This window comes from Grammomys surdaster, unplaced genomic scaffold (genome assembly GCF_004785775.1).
Source record: "Grammomys surdaster isolate TR1022 unplaced genomic scaffold, NIH_TR_1.0 146, whole genome shotgun sequence".
Taxonomy (NCBI): Eukaryota; Metazoa; Chordata; class Mammalia; order Rodentia; family Muridae; genus Grammomys; species Grammomys surdaster.
The window spans coordinates 8,385,989-8,409,895 of NW_021604604.1; the positions used below are offsets into that span (position 1 = coordinate 8,385,989).

At 41.8% G+C, this 23,907-nt stretch overlaps 1 protein-coding gene across 1 annotated transcript; it reads right to left on the reverse strand.

Moving 5' to 3' along the window:
- Window positions 1-12,956: 12,956 nt before the first annotated feature.
- On the reverse strand, window positions 12,957-21,242 carry Vim (vimentin). Its single transcript, XM_028764914.1, has 9 exons — window positions 20,513-21,242; window positions 19,904-19,964; window positions 17,042-17,137; window positions 16,800-16,961; window positions 16,247-16,372; window positions 15,443-15,663; window positions 14,996-15,039; window positions 14,092-14,177; window positions 12,957-13,315 (listed from the first exon to the last, which is right to left on the reverse strand). The coding sequence occupies exons 1-9, from the start codon at window positions 21,073-21,075 to the stop codon at window positions 13,274-13,276; spliced, it is 1,401 nt and encodes a 466-aa protein (XP_028620747.1). The 5' UTR covers window positions 21,076-21,242; the 3' UTR covers window positions 12,957-13,273.
- Between the last annotated feature and the right edge of the window lie 2,665 nt (window positions 21,243-23,907).

A 23,907-nucleotide genomic window follows, 5' to 3' on the forward strand; every position in this document is an offset into this window, starting at 1 on the left:
TTTTTTTATGTAAAAGACTATTTTCTCCTATGAAAATATTTTTATAATGATGTTGGCAAAAGACATTCGTAAGACTCTCTGGTTGGTAAACCAGACTCCACTATCACAGATTTAATAAACCCACCATGCTAAATGCCAATCTAAAAGAAAGGGCTCTTTGAGGTGAGTCAGTAATCCACAGAACAAGAACTGATGGCTTTGAGGAGTTTCAGTTACCTGGGGTGAAACCTACACTTTCCCTAAAGGCTGACTTTATATTTTCAAATGGTGTTTTACATGCACATGTGTTCTCGGTCCTGTTTCAGAGCATTATACAGTGTATAAGGAGGCTGGATAATTGGTCGGGTTCACCAGGGACTAGGGTTTAAGTTGGCATGCATTTGATTTTAGACAATGGTCTTTGATTTGTGTAGCTTTCTCTTGACCCTGCTGGCACTAGTTGTGCTAATAACAATTAAATTCTTCCCAACTGAGTGCTTTTTCTTGTTTGCTTTCCAGAATGACTCTGCTCTCCCTCAGCCCCCACCCACACTCACCCACCTCCAAACCTTTGCTTTATATCAACCACATAAAATCATTTGACAGGTATCTGAAGAGACTCATTTCTCTGACAAGGGAAGTTATTAGAAACTTCTCAGGAAGGGAAACGTCCTGAGAGGGATTAAATAAGAGAAACATTTTCTGAGTCATTAGACACTAGATGGGTTAAAATACCAGAAAAACACACTGTAGCACTCACTCCACTTGGCACTGGTAATGACTTAATGCTTCTCCAGATTTCTCTTACTCTATGAGGATTGTTTCAGTACTTCTGAGGCCTGATTAGCAACACAAGGCAAGGGATGGTAGGGCCCCTGGAAGGCTAGAAGGCTGAGGCATGCTTTGGAACTACTACTCCCAAGACCTAGTCTATAATTTAGCAATTATGAAGATTGATGGCAAGAGTTGTTTTCCTCAAAAAGTCCAGAAATTGAACAGGTTAATGTTCCTTCAGAGGCTCAGCAAGGTAGAAGTCTTTTTTACAAATTTGTTCTGTTTCCTTATTCATTAGGCTTCTACAGTGGTTGAGAGTACACACTTTGGAAATGGACTTAAATCTCAGTTTCCTGATCTGCTACCTGGGTGGCCTTGCCAATATTGCTTAATTATTGTCATCTGTAAGCCTCAGTTTTCTCATCTATAAAGTGGAGATGGCAAACACATGACTGATTGAGGATTGTGTGGGATCCATAAAGTAGTTTTTTTTCTATTCCTATTTTCTACTTCAGGAACTTCCTTTAGAGCATGGATGTGTGGCCTGCCTTAGAGTGGAGTTTCTTATTTGATAATTTCCATTAAGTGTGTACTATCGATCAGGCAGTATTTACAGAATTCTGAGGATATGCCAGTGAACCAGACAAAGGGGGCCCTGGGCTCAGGCAATTCCATTCTAGTGAGGTCACATAAAACTGTCAAGTGGCCCCATACATAAGATTGCAATAGCAGGATAGAATGGGTGTGTTACAGTAAAAACCTTTTAGAGAAAAAACAAGATGGAGTAAAGGGACAGATAGGAATAAGGTCAAGAAAAGTTATGTGGATGAGGAAGTATTAAAAGAAAAAGACAATTTATCAACAATGGTCCAAGAAGAGGAAGACTGCGAGATTGATAGGGACTGACACAGAAAGGCTGGACACAGAAGAGGTGGAAGAAGTAATAATAGTACTATGTTTTACTTAAGTTAAAAAATAATTTTAAAAGACAGCAGTAATTTTGAAACTTTGGGGCTCTGAGAAATTAAGAGAGAGGCTATCAGAAGGATTAAAAGATAAAGGATTTTTTTTTTCTCTAGAGGCACAGGTCTGAAAAATGAAAAAAAAAATTGAAAGACCTGGTGTTCAAAACTCTTCAAAAGATTTAGGCCTCCATTGTAAGGGCACAGTTACTTCGGAAAGGGTTCCCAGCACTGAATTACTTTGGAGGAAGATATTAGAACTCAGGACCTACGGTTGCGATAGTATAAGCCTTTTCTTCGACACTACCTGCTGGATTCTGACCTGAAGGGGGAGAACTGATCAAAGGATAGGCAGCTTTGACACCAGCCTCCCCACCCCCACTCCTACCTCTGCTTGTAGGAGTTAAGAAGCACTCTTGATGGCTGACTCTGTATTTAGTCAGGGTATATAACTGACCTCTCCAGCTTCCTGTGAGTCAGTCCCTTTCAGTGTCCTTCCAGCCTTGCAGTCATTATGATCATGGTAGCTCCCTGGATTCAAACAGTTTAAGAGATACCAGACGGCCCCAGCCTCAGGGTAGGAAACAAACCCTACTCTATGTCTGCCTTACCAACCATCAGCTTTGGTCTGCAGACCTCCGCTGCCTCCTTCCACTATTGCTCCAATGGCAGCTTATCAGGTCTTCTAAGGAAAATTAAAAATTCTATTTGTTGTATAAAAGATCACCTAGGAGTGGCTGGAAGTGAGACTCAGGTGACCTCACCCTTCAATGCTAAGTTATTTGCTACTGATCGATTCAGGAAGAGGAAGAAGCATTTGTCATCAGTTTTGTATCGAGATGACTCTTCTAGTGGATGGTTCCAATCCAGTGGGAACATAAATAGCCTCAATTTAACTAAATGGGACAAAGAAACAAAAAGAAAGAAAAAAAGTCACAATTCCAGGAAAGAGATGAGTAAAGACGGAGAAAGGTTGATTGAAATGTGAGAGAATCAGCACAATGTATAGAAGAGAATGAAGAGAATCTTACACATGCATGGAAGTGTTACATACAACCTTAGTTAATAAAGAAAACACTTATTAGATAAAGTGCCAATAACAGAGAAAGGGGCTGCAGAGGAGTAGGCAAGGGACTATACAAGATCACAGTGGATGTTTAATGTCTTTGCAAAGAGAGAATGGTTAAGGCGAGTCTCTGCTTATGGATTAGTTACTTTGGATCACATGGATCACATGACAAAATGTCTGTGAAGGCTGTTCTTGGTCATCAACTTGACTACACCTGGAATTAACTAAAAACCGAATATCTGGGTGCACCTGTGAGGGATGTTTTCTCAATTAAATCATTTGAAATAGGACCCACTTCTAATCTGGACCTTTGAGGTAGGAAGATAAATCTTTAACCCAGATCTTTTGAGGAGGGACAATTCGCCTTTAATCTAGATCACAGTTTCTGCTGGAAGCCATATAAAGGATATGGAAGAACAAGGCTGGCTCTCTTTCCCTGCTTCCTCTTACTTTCTCTGGTCCATTCTAATTGGTATTACAGCCTACTAATTTGGGATTCTGAAGTATACTCAAGACCTTGGACTAAACAACTATTAGGTTCTTGGGCCTTACGTTCACAGACAGCCATTGTCAGATATCATCACAGCTTGTAAGTCATTCGAATAAATCGTGTGTGTGTGTGTGTGTGTGTGTGTGTTTGTGTGTGTGTGTGTCTGTGTGTGTGTGTGTGTGTGTGAGAGAGAGAGAGAGAGAGAGAGAGAGAGAGAGAGATTCATTCTATAAATTCTATTACTCTAGAGAATCATAACACAGTGCCCTGACATGACAGCTTAGGGAAACAATTCTTTGTGGGACCAGCTAAGAAGCCACAGAGAGAATTTCTGAAACCTTGTACTAAAACAAATTTTTTTTCCTTCACTGTTCCATCTTGGGATGAGAAAGATGATCATACCAATGAAGTGACCATGATGACAAGATTGAGGCTACCCATGGACCTAACTACGTAGACATTCATTTCCTAGAGGGTATAAATCAAGAAGGTCCTTCTGCACTTAGTGTGTGTAACCAGGAATTGTAAATGTTCTGTGTTCTCTAAGCAGCTGGTTGGTTGTTGAAGACTTTCTGCAGCTTTCGTCACACTCAGTAAGTCCATTCTTGACAGGAGCACAATCACAACACATTTTTAGACTACTTTTAGAACTCCAGTATTTGAATTTGTGGTGGTCTGGTTATGTCCAGCTTGCTCCATTCACCAAGACCTATTAAATGAAGATCCATTGATCAAGGCCTGTTGAGTAGCTTTGGTGTAACCCATCTTGCAGTCTTCCTCATAAAGCATTTTTTCTGCGACCATTTGCTCACCACGAACACTTCCTTTCTGCTGTTGACTTTAGCAGAGAAAGTAAAATGTCATCAATATAGTATTGTCAAGAGCACTTACAATCAAGCTGAAGAATGTCATTATCCCATGCCCTGAAGGCCAGGCACAGAATTAATCACACTGAATTCTTTCTCTTTTTCTTTACTATTTAGCTTAATTGAGCATACAGAGTGATAGCTTTCATGACATTGTCTTCAAATACGTGTGGATACAGATTCACGCATGCATATGCATATATACACTGTCATTCTTCCTGCCTCTTTGACTGTATCCAGTTCTTACTAGAACATGCTAGAACTGTATGGATGACCTCCTGCTTCCCCTGTGTTCTGCTGGTCTGAAGGCAGAAGCAGGAGAATGTGACTCAAGCTTGAAAGGTGACAATGGAGAACATGCAGAATGATTTGCTGAAGCGCATAGCAATTGGAACAAAAACTGCCTGTTTCTGTCAAAGCCCATGGGGAGAGACATTTTGAAATGAATTCTGCCCAGAGCTGATTACATTGTTTCACAGGCAGTTCATCCTATCTACCATCCATGGACAGCTCCAACCTATCTATGCCTTTTATTCTCACAGTGAACTAACTCATGATCGATGAATCACAGAGGGCACGAGAATTTATCTGGAGGTGGTGAAGAGAATGTTCAATTATCTCACTGGACTTATGACCCTACACACATTCAATTGCATAACTGGAGTTTCTGTGCCCGTATTTAACTGAAACATGGGCTGGTTGGTGGCAAGGGACAAGTCAGTGAATGGAAAAAAATACTTTTATGGCAGAATCCTGTTGCGGATTAACTGCCTACTGCTACAGAATTCACTACAGAATTAGCTTTACGACTGTTGATATAAAATAAAGTTTGTTGAAAATGAGCACTTAGATATAAAAGTTATGTATTATCTAAATCTTGGAAGCTTAGAAATGGATTTTAGAATCAACCCACTGTGATGTCATTTTCTAATGAAGGTAAGTGCTACCTATTGCTTCAAGTCTACGGTAAAAGTAGCCAGAAAAAAATGGGGCTCTGTTACCAAAAGCAATCAGAAATAAAGTTTTCATATATGTAGGCTTGGGGGTACTCTATGTCTTTGATGCTTATTTCTGTGTCAGTGTAGTGTAATGCCTCTTAGCAGGACATGCTCTGTTAGAATTAGCATCTCACTTTATCTTGTCTAGAGTGACACATCTCCTCTTAACCTTTTGATTTGCTTCATACAGAGTTTGTATATTGTTTTGGATTTGCCAAATTGGCAGTAATGACATTTATAAGTCAAGATTTTTTAATGTCTTCCTTATTTTGACTTAAGTTTTGTCCTATAACATAGTATGGTTTGAAGTGAAGACAGTAGCTATTCTCATTCTGTTTGGTCTTATAGGAACAATTAGTCCAAGCTAGCCCCCAATCACAATCTCTCTGTCCTAGGCTCCCAAGTTCTGGATTCCAGACATGTACCACTATACCTGGTCTTGTTCTTGATTGTGTGCAGGTTCCTGACATAAAGTTAAGAAAAGTTCTTATAGTTCCATTCTAAGAGTATATAAAACGATTACATGATCAGTTAAACCAGAGGTGTTTCCGTTTGTGAATCTGACCACATGGTTTTCATTTTCCCTTTAGCCTGTTAAATATTAGCGTCTAATTAATCTTGAATGTCAGAGACATACCAAGCATACAAATAATTTTAACATCCTTGAAGTAAATACAAATATTTAAAACATTCTATTATCATATTTGTCTAGTGGCAGAAAAATAGATTACTAACTGCTTCAGGAACATAATAAATTGGCAGTTGCACCAGCCACCACATGCAGTTCATGACCTTCAGCTGTTCCCAACCAGTGCATACATATGGTGAAGACACTGGTCTGGACGATGGCTGCAAGGCTGCTCCACTATGCAAGTGATCTGAGGATCAATCCCTCATTGGCTTTCCTGAAATCTCTCTTTTGCTGTCTGCAACAACTCTTGCTCTGTCTTCTCTTCCTTTCTTTTTCTGTTGTCAGACCTGCCTGGGATACATGCCTGGGACTCATGTCACCTGTCCACTCTGTTCTTCCATTCATCCTTCATGATAAAGTACCTGTCGTGTCTAACCCATCCCTTGTCTTTTGCAGAACCTTGGTCAACACAATTTGGATGGTTGATTTTTATTACAATATGTGCTTCTGTATCAATGTATAAAATCAGATTACAGTGTACATCTCTCATTGTGTCCTAAGTTTAGGTTTGAAGTTAGGTTTGATCCCTCCACAATTCATGTTGACAAAAATGTCCCTACAGATAGTGTTAGGAAATTTGGCTTTCAGAAGAGAAGTGTGCCATGAGGTCTCCACTTGCACAAAGGGCATCCAGAAGAGCTCATCCCTTGTCACTGCTTTCATCCCCTGCACCGTCAGAGGACATGGCTTCCACTCCCTCCAGAAGATGCAATGACAAGTCATCATTTTGGAAGCAAAGTGTAGGTTCTTAGAAGAAACCGGCTTGCTATAGCCTTCATCTTGGCGTATATATACAAATTGTGTGTGTGTGTGTGTGTGTGTGTGTGTGTGTGTGTATGAATGTGCGCAAACCCGTGTGTAACACAAATGTATTTCATAGTTTTATAGGGTAAATAGGAAGACCAGAATTGAACATTGAGTATCAGGTGCCGGACTTCTCACCTGGTCATCCCATAATGGAGAAAGGAAGGTCAGCAGGGGGGCACTGAGAGTGAGGAAGCCGCATGACATTAGCCTTTCTTAAATAGCTCACTGCAACATTGTTGCAATGGTAATTGCACTTTAATTAGTTTAGGCAGCACTTCACATACACTGTATCTTTTCATCCTCACAATTGTAACGAGACAGCTATTATTATCCAATTTTATATTTTACATCAGATAGAAGCAGCTTGTCAGAAAGAAAACATGCCCTGAATTGTTTGGGTAGGGCTTCATACAGCTCTGACTCCAAAGTCTAAGCTTTAAAGTTTTTCCATGTCACAGTTTATTTATTTTTATTTTATTCTTCTCTTACACATTGAATTCTGACCACAGTTTCTCCTTCCTCCATTCCTCCCAGCTCTTTCCCTTATATAATTTCATCTCCCCCAGATCCACTCCTCTGTTTCCCAAAAAGAAAGAAAAAACAGATACCCACTGAACAAGAGACACTAAGAGCAGACATAAACTAGGCTGGATGAGACTACCCGGTGGGAGGAAAAGGGTCCTAAGCACAGGCAGAAGAGTCAGAGACATACCCTACTCCACTCACTCCCACTGTTGGGAGTCCCACAGGAATACCAAGCTAACAGCTATAAGATATATGTAAAAGACTGTCAGAAGCCATCTAGGAAAGGCTATGGCAAGTGAGTTTTCAGAGGCCCTAGCATAAACCTGCATTGGGTTCATGTTTGTAAATTCAATCTCTGTGAGCCCCGTATGAGTCCTGCTTAGTTGGTTCTGTGGTCCATGTCCTCCTGGTATCCTTGATCCTTCTGTCTCTGACAATCCTGCCTTCCTCTCTTCTGTATGGTTCTCTCAGCTCTGCCTAGTGTTTGGATATAGGTCTCTGCATCTGCTCCCAGCAGTTGTTGGATAACACTGGATTCTTAATCTCTAGAAACTTCTGGCTTTTAATAAATTATTCCATCTTAGGTGTTTTCTTATAGCAATAAAAATGAATGATAGCATCTATACAATGATTGTTTTATGATTAGGAAGCCATTTATGATGACTTCACATTTACACATGAAATGATTTGATATGTCCAACTCAACAGTTGGACCATCTTTTTCTTGGTATTGAATTTTAATGAAGGGTTAATTACTGATTTGATTGTAACACCATGGTTCAGGTGTCTTCCTTCCAGCACCTTGACCTTGACCACCTGTTCTCCAGAACTTTTTGTAGTAACACATGTTTATTTGTAATAATGTATGCCTTTTTTAAAAAAAAAATCCTGTCTGTGGTGCTGTGTTATTGCAGATGAACCAAGCAATATAAACTCTTTGTCTATAGGCTAGCAGTTTAGAAGGATAGCCTGCATGGAAACATTCCTTGCTTGCTTCTGGAAGCCTGTGAAGGCTCCTTAGGGACAGAATTGTCACAGTCTGTTTGGCTTGATATAACACATAGTTATATTGAATCCCGTATAGTTACTTAAAAACTCTTTTCTTCCATATATCTCATATATAACATATGGTTATATTGAATCACATATAGATACTTAGAAACCCATTGGTTACTATTCCGTGGGATGGAAATCCATGACTAAGATGCCAACAGATTCTGTCTGGTGAGAAACTGCTTCTATTTTGTAGATGATGACTTCTTACTATGTCCTATCAGACAGAGTGGCCAATAAATTCTGCAGGCCTGTTAAGTAACCACTGACATTCTACCAATGAGGGCCAAGCTACCTCCCAAAGGCAGAACCTCTGCATATTAGTCACACAGGGAAGTAGGCTTCACCATATGTATTGGGGGGAAGGGGTGCAAACATTCAGGTAACAGCTAGAGGAAAAGTATATGCTCCTCTCCACTTCTCATATCCGTATGTAGCCATAGAAAAGAGACTGTGGATTATTGGTGTCTGTGCTAAAGGCTGAACAAGGGAAGGCTGCTGACTGCTGTGCATTGTGGGATAAATGCACTTACTTGGCCAGAAGCCTCTTTCATCAGTCACTCCCCTGAGAGAGCCAGTCTCATAGTCGCTCACTCTCCTGGCTTCCACAATCCTCTTGGTGAATTGTTTAGACTTACACTTTATGTCATCATTCTTTCTCCCCATCCCCATAGTTAAAAACATAATCTCCATTAATCTTGGATTAATACTATACAAAAAAAGAACCAAACATTAATCTCTGCTTTCACCATAGGTGGGAGAACATAATCTCCCTTTATTAGTTTTTCAAGGTGGAAGATAAGGAAAATGCTAACAGTGTAATTAAAGATAAAAATAAAAGAAGACTTAATGAGATTTGAATTCCTATGAGATGGTCTCCTAGGAGGCTTTCCATTTAGGTCGAATTTCTGACAGTCACAGATAAAGGAGATGGATCTCTCACGTCCAGAACCTCAATTCCTGGGATGTGATTTTCGGCACAGTTGTCAGGGACTTTGCAGGCTGGGAGCTATTAGTCTCAATGGGTATTGGCAGCACTCCTTATTGTCTTGGTCCTTCTCACCCTCTGGGGAAAAAATGTGACTTTAAATGGTACTAACTGCTAGACAGCCATGTATATGAAGAAAGTGAGTCTGAGACTGACAGAGCACCAGTCTCAGAAGTCTCACAAGCCAAAGGTTATTTAGAAAGGAGAGACGAGATGAAAACAATGGGATTGGGGCTCAGAGAACATTGCAAAGTGAGTAGAGGGCAAAAAAGATTACTTAGAGATGATGCTTATTTATGTTTCCACACTGTAGATATGTTCCAATCATTATGAGCCTATTGACAGAAAATTCTTATGTATAATAGGCCATTGTGCTTATGGCTAACAATGCAGCAGTGTGTCTGTGTGGATCTGGGATACTCACAGAGTTCATTTTTATTTTTTGCTGAATCTGGCTTCAACCTTGCAGCAATCTTCATAAATCTACCTCCCAAGTGTTGACATTATAGACATGCAGCACCATCCAGACAAAAATACCCGAGGGTGTCCATCAGCCATTGCAATTAGCATTTGATACAGCAGTTGTAACACAGGGTGTTGGAGAGCCTAGCATATTAATGATCTCTTTCCTCCTAGATTATTCTAGAGTTAAAATGGCCAGGTATCATCCATATCTAAGATAGAAGGCTTATGGGTAAAAAAAGAAGTATTCTGAGGGCTGCATGCAGTTCAGGTGCTTGTCTTGTGAGCATGAACACCTGAGTTTCACTGACATGTAAAGACAAGTGTATTAGTGTGGTGGTTCGTGGCTTTAATCCCAATGCTCAGGAAGGAGAAGCAGGCAGATCACTGTGGATTCAAGACAAGCCTGGTCTATATAGCAAGTTTCAGGCCAGCCTTGTCTACATAATGAGACCCTTTATGGGATAAAAAAAACTGCATGTGGTGGCTCACTTGTAATTCTAGTGCTGGTTAGGCAAAGAAAGGTGCATAGACATGCAGACACACACATACACATACAAGCAAATGTAATATACACGCATACACACAGTGGCCAAATAATATATACAGAGAACCATAGACACACACGCAAATACAGAAACACACAGAGATACATGCAGATATACACAGACACATGCACACACACACATAGGCAAACACATAATATATAAAGAGATACATATAGGTACACATGCAAACACACAAACAGACACAGACACATGCACAAACATACAATATACACACAGGGAAACACATATACAGAGATACACATAGAGATGCACACAAACATAGACTCATAGAAACATTCATACAGACACATTCAGAGGTATACATACAGAAACACACACATTCACACAAACACATAGAGAAACACAAATTGTGGTGATACAACAGACACAAACTGCAACTTCAGTGGCCCATGTTTTCTTTGCCCTTGCAGTGCCTATAATTATGATGTGATATAAATCGCAGCTTATGTCACAGCCTATGGGCAAAGGTTTGAGGGAATTCCCTTGACTTCAAAGAGAGATAGAGACAAACAAAGAAAAACCACATCTAGTGGCTATGTATTAGTCCTTAAGGGATGGATAATCATAGGATTATAGAAATTTGGAATTTAGAGCTGGGCGGTGGTGGCACACGCCTTTAATCCCAGCACTTGGGAGCCAGAGGCAGGCAGATTTCTGAGTTCAAAGCCAGCCTGGTCTACAGAGTGAGTTCCAGGACAGCCAGGGCTACACAGAGAAACCTTGTCTCGAAAAACCAAAAGAGAGAGAGAGAGAGAGAGAGAGAGAGAGAGAGAGAGAGAGAGAGAGAACATAGAGAAGTCTAGGAGGTCTTCCACTGTAGAACACATTGGAAACAGCTCTACTCCCTGCAGACAATACTGTCCATCTTCTTTTGACCTCAGTCTGTGCACCCTCCAAAGACCTGTTCTCATGGCATGGCCATGAGGCAGCCTTTTGGGTTTAGACTACTTTTTTTTTTTATGGCCCTGGGGTTTGAAACCATATGGACTTTGAGTTAGCACAGCTTAACATGTGACTCCCATATAATAATCTCAACTCCTCAGAAGAAAAAATAGAGATTTTATTTTGTTAGATAACGATGTATTTAAAGCACCATCTCTATTTATCAGAGGCTCCATCTTGGATGGCAACTAAGCTTGACTATAAAATGCTTTGTTTTATAGATCTCTATCTGTACCTCAGTACACACACAGGTAGGATGTTCTTATGGTACATACATACACACACACATATCACACACACACCACACACATGCACACATACATACATGCATACATACATACATACATACATACACATACATGCACACGCACACACACACATATATGTATAAAATAGTCCAGTTTTATAAATCAAACTTGATGAACACTATTCCTATATATCTTTTCCATTGTTTTATAAAGCAGTGTCTCATATAGTTGATACTGGACTTGAACTCAGGATGTGGTAGAGACTTGAGCCCCTGGTCCTCCTATGTCTACCTTACAGGAGCTGGGATTGCAGGTGTGCACCCATGCCTAGCAGCTCAACTGTGTCTCATTACAGGAAGATGTGAATTTTCATCTCATCCATTTTGTGAAATTCTAACTCATATGCTGGAGTTTCTGCTATGTATATGTAACACATGCTAAAATATATCTTTCTTCTTTAGTAGGAGAAACTGAAGTCCTATATGAACCCAAATCCAGCTGATTTTAAAGAGATCAGTCAACATTTTTGCCCACACTAACTTCTTATGCAGATGTCCTTCTCCTTGCAATGGGGTTATGTTTTGATATGTCCATCATATAATTAAAACTTAATAAACAGAAAGCGCATTTAAGAACCAAACCTACTTACTTAACATCTTAACTTGCACAGTATAGTACAGTATAGAGTACTGGCTGTCTCCCCGTGTGGGTGTGTGGCTGTGTAGGAGTCATAGCCATATCTCCTGTGTCACTGCGATCTATGCCAGAAAGAGGCCATATGGCAAAGTACAGCTTCTACTGATGGCCATCATTCTGATGCATAGTGGAGTCCACAGTTGGAAGTTGATCCATCATAAACTGAGAACCATTTATGTAGAATCTATTTTATTTTTTTGAATCTATGGTATATGTGTTCAGGTATGTGTATATGCATGTGTGTATATACATGTGTATATACACACGTGTAGATAGAGACCAGGATCTCATACTCCACTTTTTAAAAGGGTCTCTCACTGAACCTGGAGCTCACAAATTGTCTTAACTGGCTTGTCAGCAAGTCTCAGGAATCCTTGTGACTTTTCCCTGCCCAGTGCTGGAATTACAGGTGCACACCACCATGTTCTGTTTTTCACATGGATTCCAGGAGTCCAAACTCAAACCCTCATAATTTTGCAACCGGCATTTTATCAAGTGAGTCATTTCCCCAATACCAATTGATAGTATTTATATCAATTTTGTGTGGGTGCACACATGTGTGTGCATAAGCATGTGCACATGCATGCATTCATTCATTAAAGATTGAACCCAGGGCCTGTGTGTGTAAGCATGCCTCTAAATCATATATCCATATCAAATTAAAACAATCAACAATTGAAAAAGAAGTGATCTCTCTCTTGAAAGGCTAACTTGAAAACTATATTGCAAGCATAAGTAAATCAAACTTTTAACTTAAAACCTAAATATGATTTTTGCAATTAATCAATAGAACTGAAGAAAATTGTTTGGATATTATAAAATAAGACAGCAAAAGAGTATTTTTGAAGTTTTATTGAAGCAGTAACAAGTTGGTCAGAAATTTACTGGGGAAAAAAAGCAGTTTTAATGGTATTCAAAAATACTTTAAAAAGTATTCTAGCACAAGATTTTCTTCGTAAACTAGATTATTTTGTAAACCTTTTCTACGTCTTTTAGGGGTGTCAGTTGTTATGCACTGAGCTTGTTTCTATCCCAAATCTATCTTGCGCTCCTGAAAAACTGCGGTAAAGGCACTTGAAAGCTGTTTTCCTAAGATACGATTTTTTTTTTCCTTCTGGCTGGTACTGCAATGTTGCATCAAGGGTGTGCAATTTTTACTCAAGGTCATCGTGATGCTGAGAAGTCTCATTGATCACCTGCTCAAAAAAGAAACAAAAATCAACTCATGGTAAGAAGATACAGCCCTAATCAGACAGGATGTGTTGAGTAGGCAGGGAGGTTATGCTGACTCTTCAGAACAAGGTTTGTAGGGAGGTGCATAGGCAGGGTGGCCTCCTCCTGCAGAACATATAAGAATCCAGTGGAAGTTCGTGACATACAAAAGAATACCTGGAAACTGTGTTTAGGAAGTTGGCCTTAGCAATCCTAAACACAAAGCTCAAAAGTAACTAAGACATATGAAGAAGTATGCTTTTTATATCCTCATGCAAGGCTGAGCTTTTATAATTTTAATTAATTGTAACTATGTCTTTCATGGCATGGAGTGGTAACAAGAACATGATTGACCATATGCAGGTCCTTGTACTATATAAACAGGTGACAGTCTGTATGGAAAATTATATGACCAATGTCAAACTATCCCTGATATCATGGATGTTATTAAGTGACACACTTTAATGCAGCTCATGTAAGAGGTATCTTAATGGTGTTTTACTCCCATTTCAATGTACAAACTATGATTTGCAGAAAGATTACTTCCTTATCCAAGACCAAATAAATAGTTGGTCCTTGTATTGGTGGAATTGGGAGCTATTCATCCAGTATGCATAGGGACTCCTTAGGTTGGCTGACTGCATCTGATATATCTGCTTGCTAACTTAAAGGGGACCAACACATATTTAAAATGGCTATATAATTTATTCACTATTCCTTCTTTTTAAACTTTCCCGTATTTAATCTAAAAAATACCCACCTGTCCATCTCTGGTTTCAACCGTCTTAATCAAGAGTGTTCTTTTTGAGTGGGTATCAACCAGAGGAAGTGACTCCAGGTTAGTTTCTGAATTAAAAAATAAAAAGGCAAGAAAATAAGAAAAAATTTAAATATTACCATACCCAAAGCACTATGACTTTATTTTTGCGGTTATTTAAAGTACTACTCATACATAACCCTATAAAGCACAATCTGTTTGAATACACAGCACCTAAGGCCTCCTTCATTCAGGCTGAAGTAGGCAATAGTTTACTGAGTTTGCCATTAGCAGGAAGCAAACTGGAGTCTACACTTAACGGGGAATCGAAGGCAAGAGTGCACCTGAGTTTGAAACATAGGGTGTCAGGCTAGGAGTATAGCTCTGTGGGTTTAGCTTAGCTGACTCCCCTGAGTTTGGTCTCCAGCAGCCGTGAAAACTATAATAAAAAAGTAAATGTGTCCAGTACCAAATGGTCAACCTTGAAAACATACATGTAGGTAATATTATACAGAATGAGCCATTGTATTCATGTATGTATAAATACATAGCTAGGTGTGTGTGTGTGTGTGTGTGTGTGTGTAACAGGAGTTAAACAAAAAGAAGCCATAATTGAAAAGACAGCCATATATATCAGGGCTGGTACATGGAAGGTTTGGAGAGAAGAAAAGGGAAAGGGTAAGTGAGTTAATTATATCATAACCCCGCAAAACCAAAAATAAATATTTTGAAAATAAAATGGATGTATATGTATATTTATAAAAGAAAAATTAAATATTATTGAATTTTCTTCAGAAAAGCACAGTTCAATCAAGAATTACTAAGATGTGGAGGCTGTACTACAGGCAGAGTAACTGGTTACAGCCTTGTGACTTTTTTTTCCCATAAAATGGAACAATGTACTTACCTCTCAGGTTCAGGGAAGAAAAGTTTGGAAGAGGCAGAGAAATCCTATAAAAAGAGAAAGAAACAAACAAAAAACTTGAAAACAAAGCACTTCAAGAAGAAGGAACAAGTTCTCACACTTCTTGTTTTCATTAAATAGAAAACGCTATTGCTGTTAGCAACTTGTTCAAGAACCTTCTACTCACGTTTGGTCTCATTGGCCCTCTTAAATTACTGAGAGCATTTTTTTTCCATGCAGGGACATGAACTAGAGGAATTATAGAGGGGAAAAGTATTGACTTTGGCAAGGCTGTGGATTCAAATCTACTCTACTATTAATTAGCTCTGACCACAGCAAGTTAATCTCTTTCAACCTTAAGTTCCTTAAGTTCCATATTGGTCATTAGATTAACTGAGATGGATCTGGAGGCGACTGTGAGTCACTAATTCACACATTTGCCTTCTGTACCTGCTCTCCTCGCCTTCCAGCAGCTTCCTGTAGGTGGCGATCTCAATGTCCAGGGCCATCTTAACATTGAGCAGGTCTTGGTATTCACGAAGGTGACGAGCCATCTCCTCCTTCATGTTCTGGATCTCATCCTGCAGGCGGCCAATAGTGTCCTGGTAGTTAGCAGCTTCAAGGGCAAAATTCTCTTCCATCTCACGCATTTGGCGCTCCAGGGACTCGTTCTGCAGAAAGGAAGAATGGCTTCTCATGTGATTTCCCAGAAAACCCAATTGTCCCCAGAAATATTCATAAATCATGTGCAGCAATGCTCTTAATGGTAGGTGTCCACTAGCTCCGAATAGAGAACACAAGCACCCAGTTCCACGTTTTGCTTTATTGAGATAGCATTTTTACTTGAAGCCTAGCTTAACCCTGATTTTATAATCCCCTGCCTCATTCTCCAGAATGTTGAAGTTACAGGAGTAACCTCTAAAATCTCCCTTAGTAATTACATTCAATAACATATGTAATCTAAGACTTTCAAGGTACATATCAAATTATTCTTAAAACGATTTTGATAATTCATTCTCTTTGGATAAGTGTGTGTGTGTGTGTATGTGTGTGTGTGTGTGTGTTAGGTGTGTGTGTGTATGTAGGTGTGTGTGTAGGTGTGTGTGTATATATAGGTGTGTGTATATGTATGTGTGTGCTTATGTGTGTATATGCGTATGTTTAATTTATTTGTAGAAGTCTCACTGTTAACCTAGTCAGCAGAACAGTACTAAGCATGGCGTTTTCTCCCCTTTGCTGCTGTGTGATACTCACAGTGCCTTTAAGGGCATCCACTTCGCAGGTGAGTGACTGCACCTGTCTCCGGTATTCGTTTGACTCCTGCTTTGCCTGGCGCAGGGCATCGTTGTTCCGGTTGGCAGCCTCAGAGAGGTCAGCAAACTGTCAAGAAAGAATCAGAAATGGAGGTTGCTCACTTCCATGACTTTTCACTCTCTTAGAAGAGCCATTTTTATCCTGCCTCTGTGTTTCCTAGAATTTGTCTGAACATCTCTTTGGAAAGCCAGAGGAAGAGAAGCAGCAACAGCATTGCATTTTCAGTCTTTACTTCAATGCTTTCCGAATGGTGGCGGTCAAGAGCAGGGGAGTAAGGTATTCTTTGAAGTAATGAAAGACAATGAGTGGAAAGGGAGTCTGCCATACTAAAGGAAGCTTTGTGACTGGGGTTGTGGGGGGGGGGGGGTTGGATGCTCTGAAATAATGGCGGTACAAGCTAAAGCAGATTCTGAGTAGAGCTAAAAGTTACTAATGGAGTGAGAGGCACATGTTTGAGAGCTAGAGGTTCTTGCTGCTATGGCTCACTTCATACCTTGGACTTGTACCATTCCTCGGCCTCCTGGAGGTTCTTGGCAGCCACGCTTTCATACTGCTGACGGACATCACGCAGGGCAGCAGTGAGGTCAGGCTTGGAAACATCCACATCGATCTGGACATGCTGTTCCTGAATCTGGGCCTGGAGCTCCTGGATCTCCTGAGGAAAGAACAGACACACAGAGGTCGTAGACAACACGGTGGCAGCTTTGTTCATCCATGGAAATTGGTGTCACTCACTTCATCGTGAAGTTTCTTCAAAAAGGCAATTTCTTCCTGCAAGGATTCCACTTTCCGTTCAAGGTCAAGACGTGCCAGAGAAGCATTGTCCACATCCTATTTCGGAAAGAGAAAAGAATGATGTGGAGGGTGCTAAAGTCTATCCTTTATCTAACTTATTTATATTAGTTATTTTTTTCATTTTATGATATGTATACTAGTATTTTGCCTGCATGTACGCAAGTATACCATGGATATGTATCCATGAAAGCTAGAAGAGAGTATCAGATCTCCTGGAACTGAAGAAGGGTGTGGACAGCTCTGTGGGTGCTGGGAATTGAACTCCAGGTTCCCTAAAAGAGTAGCCAGTGCTCTTAACCACTGATCCATCTCTACAGCCCCTTATTTATTTATTCAAAAATTAATCATTTGAACCCATTCTCCATATTATAGAAAAGATGCTGAAAATCTCATGATCCTTGATAAATCTATAAATCATTTAGCGTCATATTCCAATATTCATTCTTAGCTATAAAAGTGAATAGAAAGCCATTTTGTTGTATTGAAGCTCACTAGTAGACAAGTTAAAAAAATACATATATATGCATGATGACACGGTATGGTGAACTATATTGAGTCCATATTTCTGTATGCAAAATTTTACTATCAATTTTAAACCTGAAAATCAGTGTCACATTTAATAATGTTGTAATTTTGTGATATAGTAGTTGATGAGATTCTGCAACTCCATGTCTGCATGAGTACATGTAGTATAAAAATGAGGGCTTCAAAAATAAAAATAAGATGTCTTTTAAAGTGGGATGCAGTGGTGAGAGTATGCTGTTCTTTTAGAGGATCTGGGTTTGGTTCCCAGCACCCACATCCAGTAGCTCATAAAGGCTTATAATTCCAGCTCCAGGGGATCAGATGCCCTCTTCTGGCCTGGTGCACGCCTTCATAAATGTCCTATACACTCAAACAGACACAAACATATACACATTTAAAAAATAATTTAAAATTGAGCTCAGAAGAATTGACATATATGCAAGCTCTTTTTGTTTCCTGTATTCAAACCTTCAAATACTTATCTTCGGGATTTAGAGCAAGCATTCAATCATCTCACATCCAGGTTCCCAGGCTAGATTCGTATCAAGTAGTAATTCATTGTTCAAATTCAGGTCATGTATTTGCAGAGATATGCTCATCAGGCAAGAAGGAAAAGAAACATAATCCTGAACTATATTGTTTTGCCCTCTTTGTTTTTTTTTTTTTTATGTATAAAACACCCCCAGCTCAGCCTATAGGGTATTTCTGTCTTTCCCAGCCATCACTGTATCAATTCAGCAACTTTGCCTGTTTTAGGATGACAGGTCAAAACACTTATAATGAAACTAGACTTAGACTTCTTTACAGAGTTTGTAAAGTGATCTATTTTAAGGCAGAATGTGCAATTTTGCATGTGAAATGTAATTTCCTTTTAAAGGAATGTTGGGACACTTAGGTTCCTTCTCGTGTAAGCAATTATATTTGCAGTATAGTTTATAGCTATAATATTGAGTTACTCTATCAGCCTCAAAGAAAATAGTAAATGATAAAAAGAATATAAGAACTTAAATAGTAGTATCATTCATTTCTGACTCCTGCTAAGCCCTCAAAAAGATGCAAATGATATTGGACTAATCTTCTTGAAAAAGTTCACTGAAATGTGCCATTTAATTTAAATGAATGAAACAATTTTATTTAGTCCACAAATAAGCGATGTTGCATATTAACTCAGTGCTTTGCAGAAAGCATTCCTTGGGTGGTGACCATACATGCCCAGTGACTAAAAGGAGCCGCATAGTCGTCTACTGCCATTAAGGATGTAAATGCCTTCAGAATGTTACCGTAGAACATTCATCCAGAGAGTTTTGCTGTTGATCCTAACAAGTGTTCTAGACTTTGAGACTGTACTGGCCATATATCTGGTTTGGGATGCTAATATAATGCCTTCCTTCATATAACACTCCATTCAGTTTAGGAGTTAATTTTGTTTGTAGAGGGTGCTAATGAGTCTACAACCCTATAAAAAAGGACCTTTCCAAATGTGAGGGAGGACTTTAGCTTTAAGAATTTTGTGCGCCACATACCTCACAGGCCTGGCCCAGATGCTACATAATGGATGTTAGCAAATACTTGTGTCCAATTGGAACTGTGGTTACATCATTACATATTCAATAAGAATGTAGCCTGTTGCAAAGCTGCTCTGGGAACACAAAGGCCCCTATTATTCCTGTCCAGGGCCACCGCATTTGCCAGAACGTCCCTATCTACATTCCATAGCGAAGCCCATAGAAACCTTTAACACCCTTGAGCCACGGGGACAGATGGCTTCTTTGCACCCTTGTTAGATTACAAACATAGTTGTGCAACGATCTTCAGCTAACTTTCACGCAGTGCTGAACTTCGAGTGAAGAAATGAAACTTGGCTTAATTCCAGTTAAACTTTCTCATCCTCCAGAGTATTCTACATTTCCAACTGGAGGGAGCAACTGTGCTTTGTTATGACCTTGTGAAAGTTAGCCAGTGTCACTTTCACAATTCACAATGTAATCAAATTGTAGTCATTCAATATCAGATATATGTTTCAAAAATGAAGGGAAAAAATGTTTTTGGGGGGTGTATGTGGGAAGGATAAGAAAAGCAGAAAAGAAAGCCTTCATGTTCCAAGGACTGGCCTAAATACTGGAGTTTTTCAATCTGTGCACTTTCCGCCACCAGGGGGCTTTACACGCAGACGTGAAGTTCTGCACCTTTTAAAATCTGGGTGAAGTAACTTTTTAGAACGGTGCCCTGGTTGGCTCCGTGGGACTGGGGCTGCATGGGAAAGAGAAGTCTACAGACCTGTCTGAATGACTGCAGGGTGCTCTCCGCTTCCTCTCTCTGGAGCATCTCCTCCTGCAATCTGAAGCAGCAGCGCGTTAACCAAAGGGGAACTGGGAAACCGCCAGGGGCGGGGCGGCCACACCCAACCACTAACGCTGCCAAGCCTCAAGGCCAGGGCTGCTGTGACACCTCCACCGACTGCAGTGACTGCGACTTGTGGTCGAGCTGGCAGCTCTCTGCAGGTGTTAGCTGGAGTTGAGGCACACTGGAAAAGACAATCACTGCCCTTCCCTACAAGTATGGCTAATCCCCTGTCCCAGCATCCCATATGCCTTTGCCATCTCTTTGTCTGGAATCCTTCACACCCATTCTTTCCTTCTGTCTGGTAACTGTAAGCCCACCAGAAGGATCTAACAAACTTTCTAAAAGTTCAGTGGAAGTGCTTGAGTTAGGCGGAAAGAGAAATGTTCACTGCAAAGTTTAGGTTCAGGGTGGGGCCCGCTTCCTCTGCGATCCTCCAGACAACCGCCACCCCAGCCACATCCCCAAGGGCGTGGCAGCCCCAGCGCAGGGCCCAGGACTCCCCTCCCTCCCTCCCCCCCACCACTCGCGTGGGTCAGGTCTTACTTCTCTCGCAGCCGCATGATGTCCTCGGCCAGGTTGTCCCGCTCCACCTCGACACGAGCCTTGTCGTTGGTGAGCTGATCCACCTGCCGGCGCAGCTCCCGCATCTCCTCCTCGTAAAGGTCGCCCAGGCGCGACTTGCCCTGGCCCTTGAGCTGCTCGAGCTCGGCCAGCAGAATTTTGTTCTGCTGCTCGAGGAAGCGCACCTTGTCGATGTAGTTGGCAAAGCGGTCATTCAGCTCCTGCAGTTCCACCTTCTCGTTGGTGCGAGTGTTCTTGAACTCCGTGTTGATGGCGTCGGCCAGCGAGAAGTCCACCGAGTCCTGCAGCAGCCGCACACCTGGCACGCTGCTCCGCAGGCGCACCGCGGAGGATCGGGTCACATAGGCGCCACCGGGGGACGAGGAATAGAGGCTGCGGCTAGTGCTGGGACGCAGTGCGCTGCCCAGGCTGTAGCTGCGGGTGGATGTGGTCACATAGCTCCGGTTGGAGCTGGGCCGGCTCGATGTGCCGGAGCCACCGAACATCCTGCGGTAGGAGGACGAGGACACGGACCTGGTGGACATGGCTTCGAAGGACGAAGGTGGGCTGGCTTGCTGCGGCTGCAAGAAGAGAGTGAGGGCGCAGTGGCTGAGAACCGTAGGAGCGTTGGGGGTCTCTGGGGCCCTGGAGCAAAGAGTGGCAGAGGACTGGACCCCGCCAAGGACGCTGCTTTTATAACACTGTTAGGAAAGAGGGTCCCCTCCCACTGCCATCCTAGCCGCCGAGCAAGCCAGCCAATGGGGACCCGGAAAGAAGTGAAGAAGGAGGGGGGAGGGGGGTTCCCCTCGAGCCTTCCTCCTGGGCTGTCGGGGATCGAGCACAGTCCCGTTACTACTTGGAAGGGCTAGGACTTTCAGGGGCTTTCCGGATGATCACCCAAACTCTCTGACCACCCTTGGGTACGGAGAAAGAAGGGATCGCGGGAAGGATTCATGGGGGAAGGGGGGCTCCGGAAAGTTGAGTAAAGCGGTCCTTGGCACTGGGCCAAAGGGGCGTGGGACTAGGCGCGCCGGTAGGAGGGGCGTGGTCGCAGAGCAGCGGTCTTCTGGGACTGGGTGGGTGGGGAGATCCGTGAGCCGAGGAGCAGGAAGAGCCAGCAAAAGCGGTCCTGCGGATCGGAAGGCGGGGAGAGAGAAACAAAGAGGGCCCGAGATTGGGGGTGGAGAAGCACACAACCCAAGATATCTGGCTCAAGGCCGAGCGCTCGCTCGGATCCTTTGTAGAGAGCTTGTTTGGGGTGCTCGTATCCCCTAACCTAACGGACTCTGTCCAACTACAGAGGATCGGGATCCACTGCCTCTGGAGTAAAGCCCAGGGGACAGGGGTGGGGTCACTGAGTCAGTGGATGTGACTCATGGAGCCCTAAGGGTGTGATCGTCTAGCGGTTCAGGAAAACCGTTAGTTGAGATTGACTCCAGACTCCAACAGCGCTAAACTCATTGTCCCAAGTTTTAAACCAACTTTGAGCGTGATCGCTCTTGTGATTGATGTGGAAGCATGGAGAGTTCTCCTTAGGAAGAAACTCTTGCAGACCAAGGAGAGCCACAAAACACATCCCACCCCTCCCAGACCGCAAAACCACTCAGAAAGGCTTTTCTTGCTAAGTCTCCCTGCCGCGCTTCCCTCTCTCTCTCTTCTCTTCTTCCTGCATGAAACCACACCCTAAATTCTGGGTGAAAGAGGAAACTACTTTGGTAGTTTAAAGCAAGCCAGAGAACATGGGCTTTTCTGAAAGTGGACTTCATTAGAAGATAACCCAAGTCGGATAAGAATTCATTAGATGTTGCAAAAAAAAAATTCCAATTCGATGAATGAGTTCTGATGAAAGGCAGTTATGTAACTCACGTGATAGACTGAAGAAACAAGTTTCTGTGGATTTTAGAGCGATGCAGGGGACAAGATTCTAGTGACTTGTCTGGAAAATGTCACAGATCCTATTTTCTGCAAAGAAAAATCATGAAATCTAACTTGAAACGGAAACAGCTGTCCACAGAACAAAAGGTTCAGAATGTGTTGAGATCCAGCGACTGTCACCTTTTCAGAGGAAAAACGCCCAACTCAAGGCTATTTCTTCACTGTTAGCTACTAGGCAGGACCGAGGGGTCTCGGTTCTCCGGGGGAGACGGAGTTTTTAGGAAAGAGGAGTCAGGTCCTTTGTGATTAGGCACAGATAGAAAAATTACAGTTGCTTTTGGTGGAGATGTGTACTGAAACAATTAAAAAAGAACTACGAGATAGGTTCATTAGTGAACAGAGAAGGAGAAAGAGCTTGTGTTGTGTTGTATTGCTTTTGTTTTTCTTTAGAGCACAGAGTGTTCCCAGCTTACCTGGCAATTAAGGAAAGCAGTTTGGGGACACGTGCAGGTTTTATGCTAGCTTTTTTGTATGAGACTCTTTGAAGCCACCCTGTGCTTACCTCATCTCAGTCAGTTCTGGGAACGTGGCTGCCAAGGTTGCAGGCTGCAGGACCCTCTGGGACCTAGCTCTCCCGCTGTGGCTTTCTTTATTCTCCTTTCAATGAGGGGTTGTGGGTCCTTCCCAGAGAGCATTCCCCGGGTTAGCCTGTGCCTCACGTTACCATTCTGCATACTGAGAGCCTTTTATTCAAGCCGCTGTTCAGCAAATGTCACCATTGTGAGATTGCTTGGAAGGGCTCAGGATGAGGAAAGTGATTTCCCTGTGGGAAGAAGGGAGGGTAGCCTTCCTCCTACATGGTTTGTTGATCCCAGGGCAGTTCAGTGGCTTTGTCAGGGGGCTCTTGCTGAATGAGGCACTGTGGAAAAAGAGGACTGGGTTCTGGTGTGGTGTGGCAGTGTGCCATGTGGGCACCCACAGCAAATTCCTCAGGTTGTGATGACTCCTTCAGTAGGCTCTGATCCCCTTAGTCACTTAAGGGTGATCCCTTTCTTCCTGGCCTGTTTCCCTTTTGTAGCTTCAGGGACGTCTGTGAATATTCTCCTTCCACTGTTGATATGTTTGCTGATATGGTAATGGAGTTTAGAGACACGTACAGCATTTATGATAGCCTTTTTTGTACATGACTCTTTGAAGCAATCCTGTGCTTCAAACGTGTCTGTTGATCTTCAATTCATTCTTCCTTTTAAAAAATTTTTAGAGGGTAGAGAAGTGAAAACTGCTACAAAAATATTTTTACTCATTCATGGAGAAGTCATAAGATTTCAAGAAGAATTTTCTTCATCACAGTCGTGCATGCCCATACACATATGCACACATGTACACTTGTACACACACTCATACCACACATACACTCATATCACTCTCTCTTGCTCTCTATCTCTCTCACACACACGAGAGAGAGAGAGAGAGAGAGAGAGAGAGAGAGAGAGAGAGAGAGA

What these genes read in the sequence shown, in the direction of transcription:
- Vim (XM_028764914.1), bottom strand. Translation starts at nt 21,075, where the DNA reads ATGTCCACCAGGTCCGTGTCCTCGTCCTCCTACCGCAGGATGTTCGGT. An exon ending in AGGAATGGTACAAGTCCAAG is followed by an intron (nt 16,373 to 16,799) that starts GTATGAAGTGAG and finishes CTTTCTTGACAG; the next exon opens with TTTGCTGACCTCTCTGAGGC. An exon ending in TTGAAACCAGAGATGGACAG is followed by an intron (nt 13,316 to 14,091) that starts GTGGGTATTTTT and finishes TTTTTTGAGCAG; the next exon opens with GTGATCAATGAGACTTCTCA.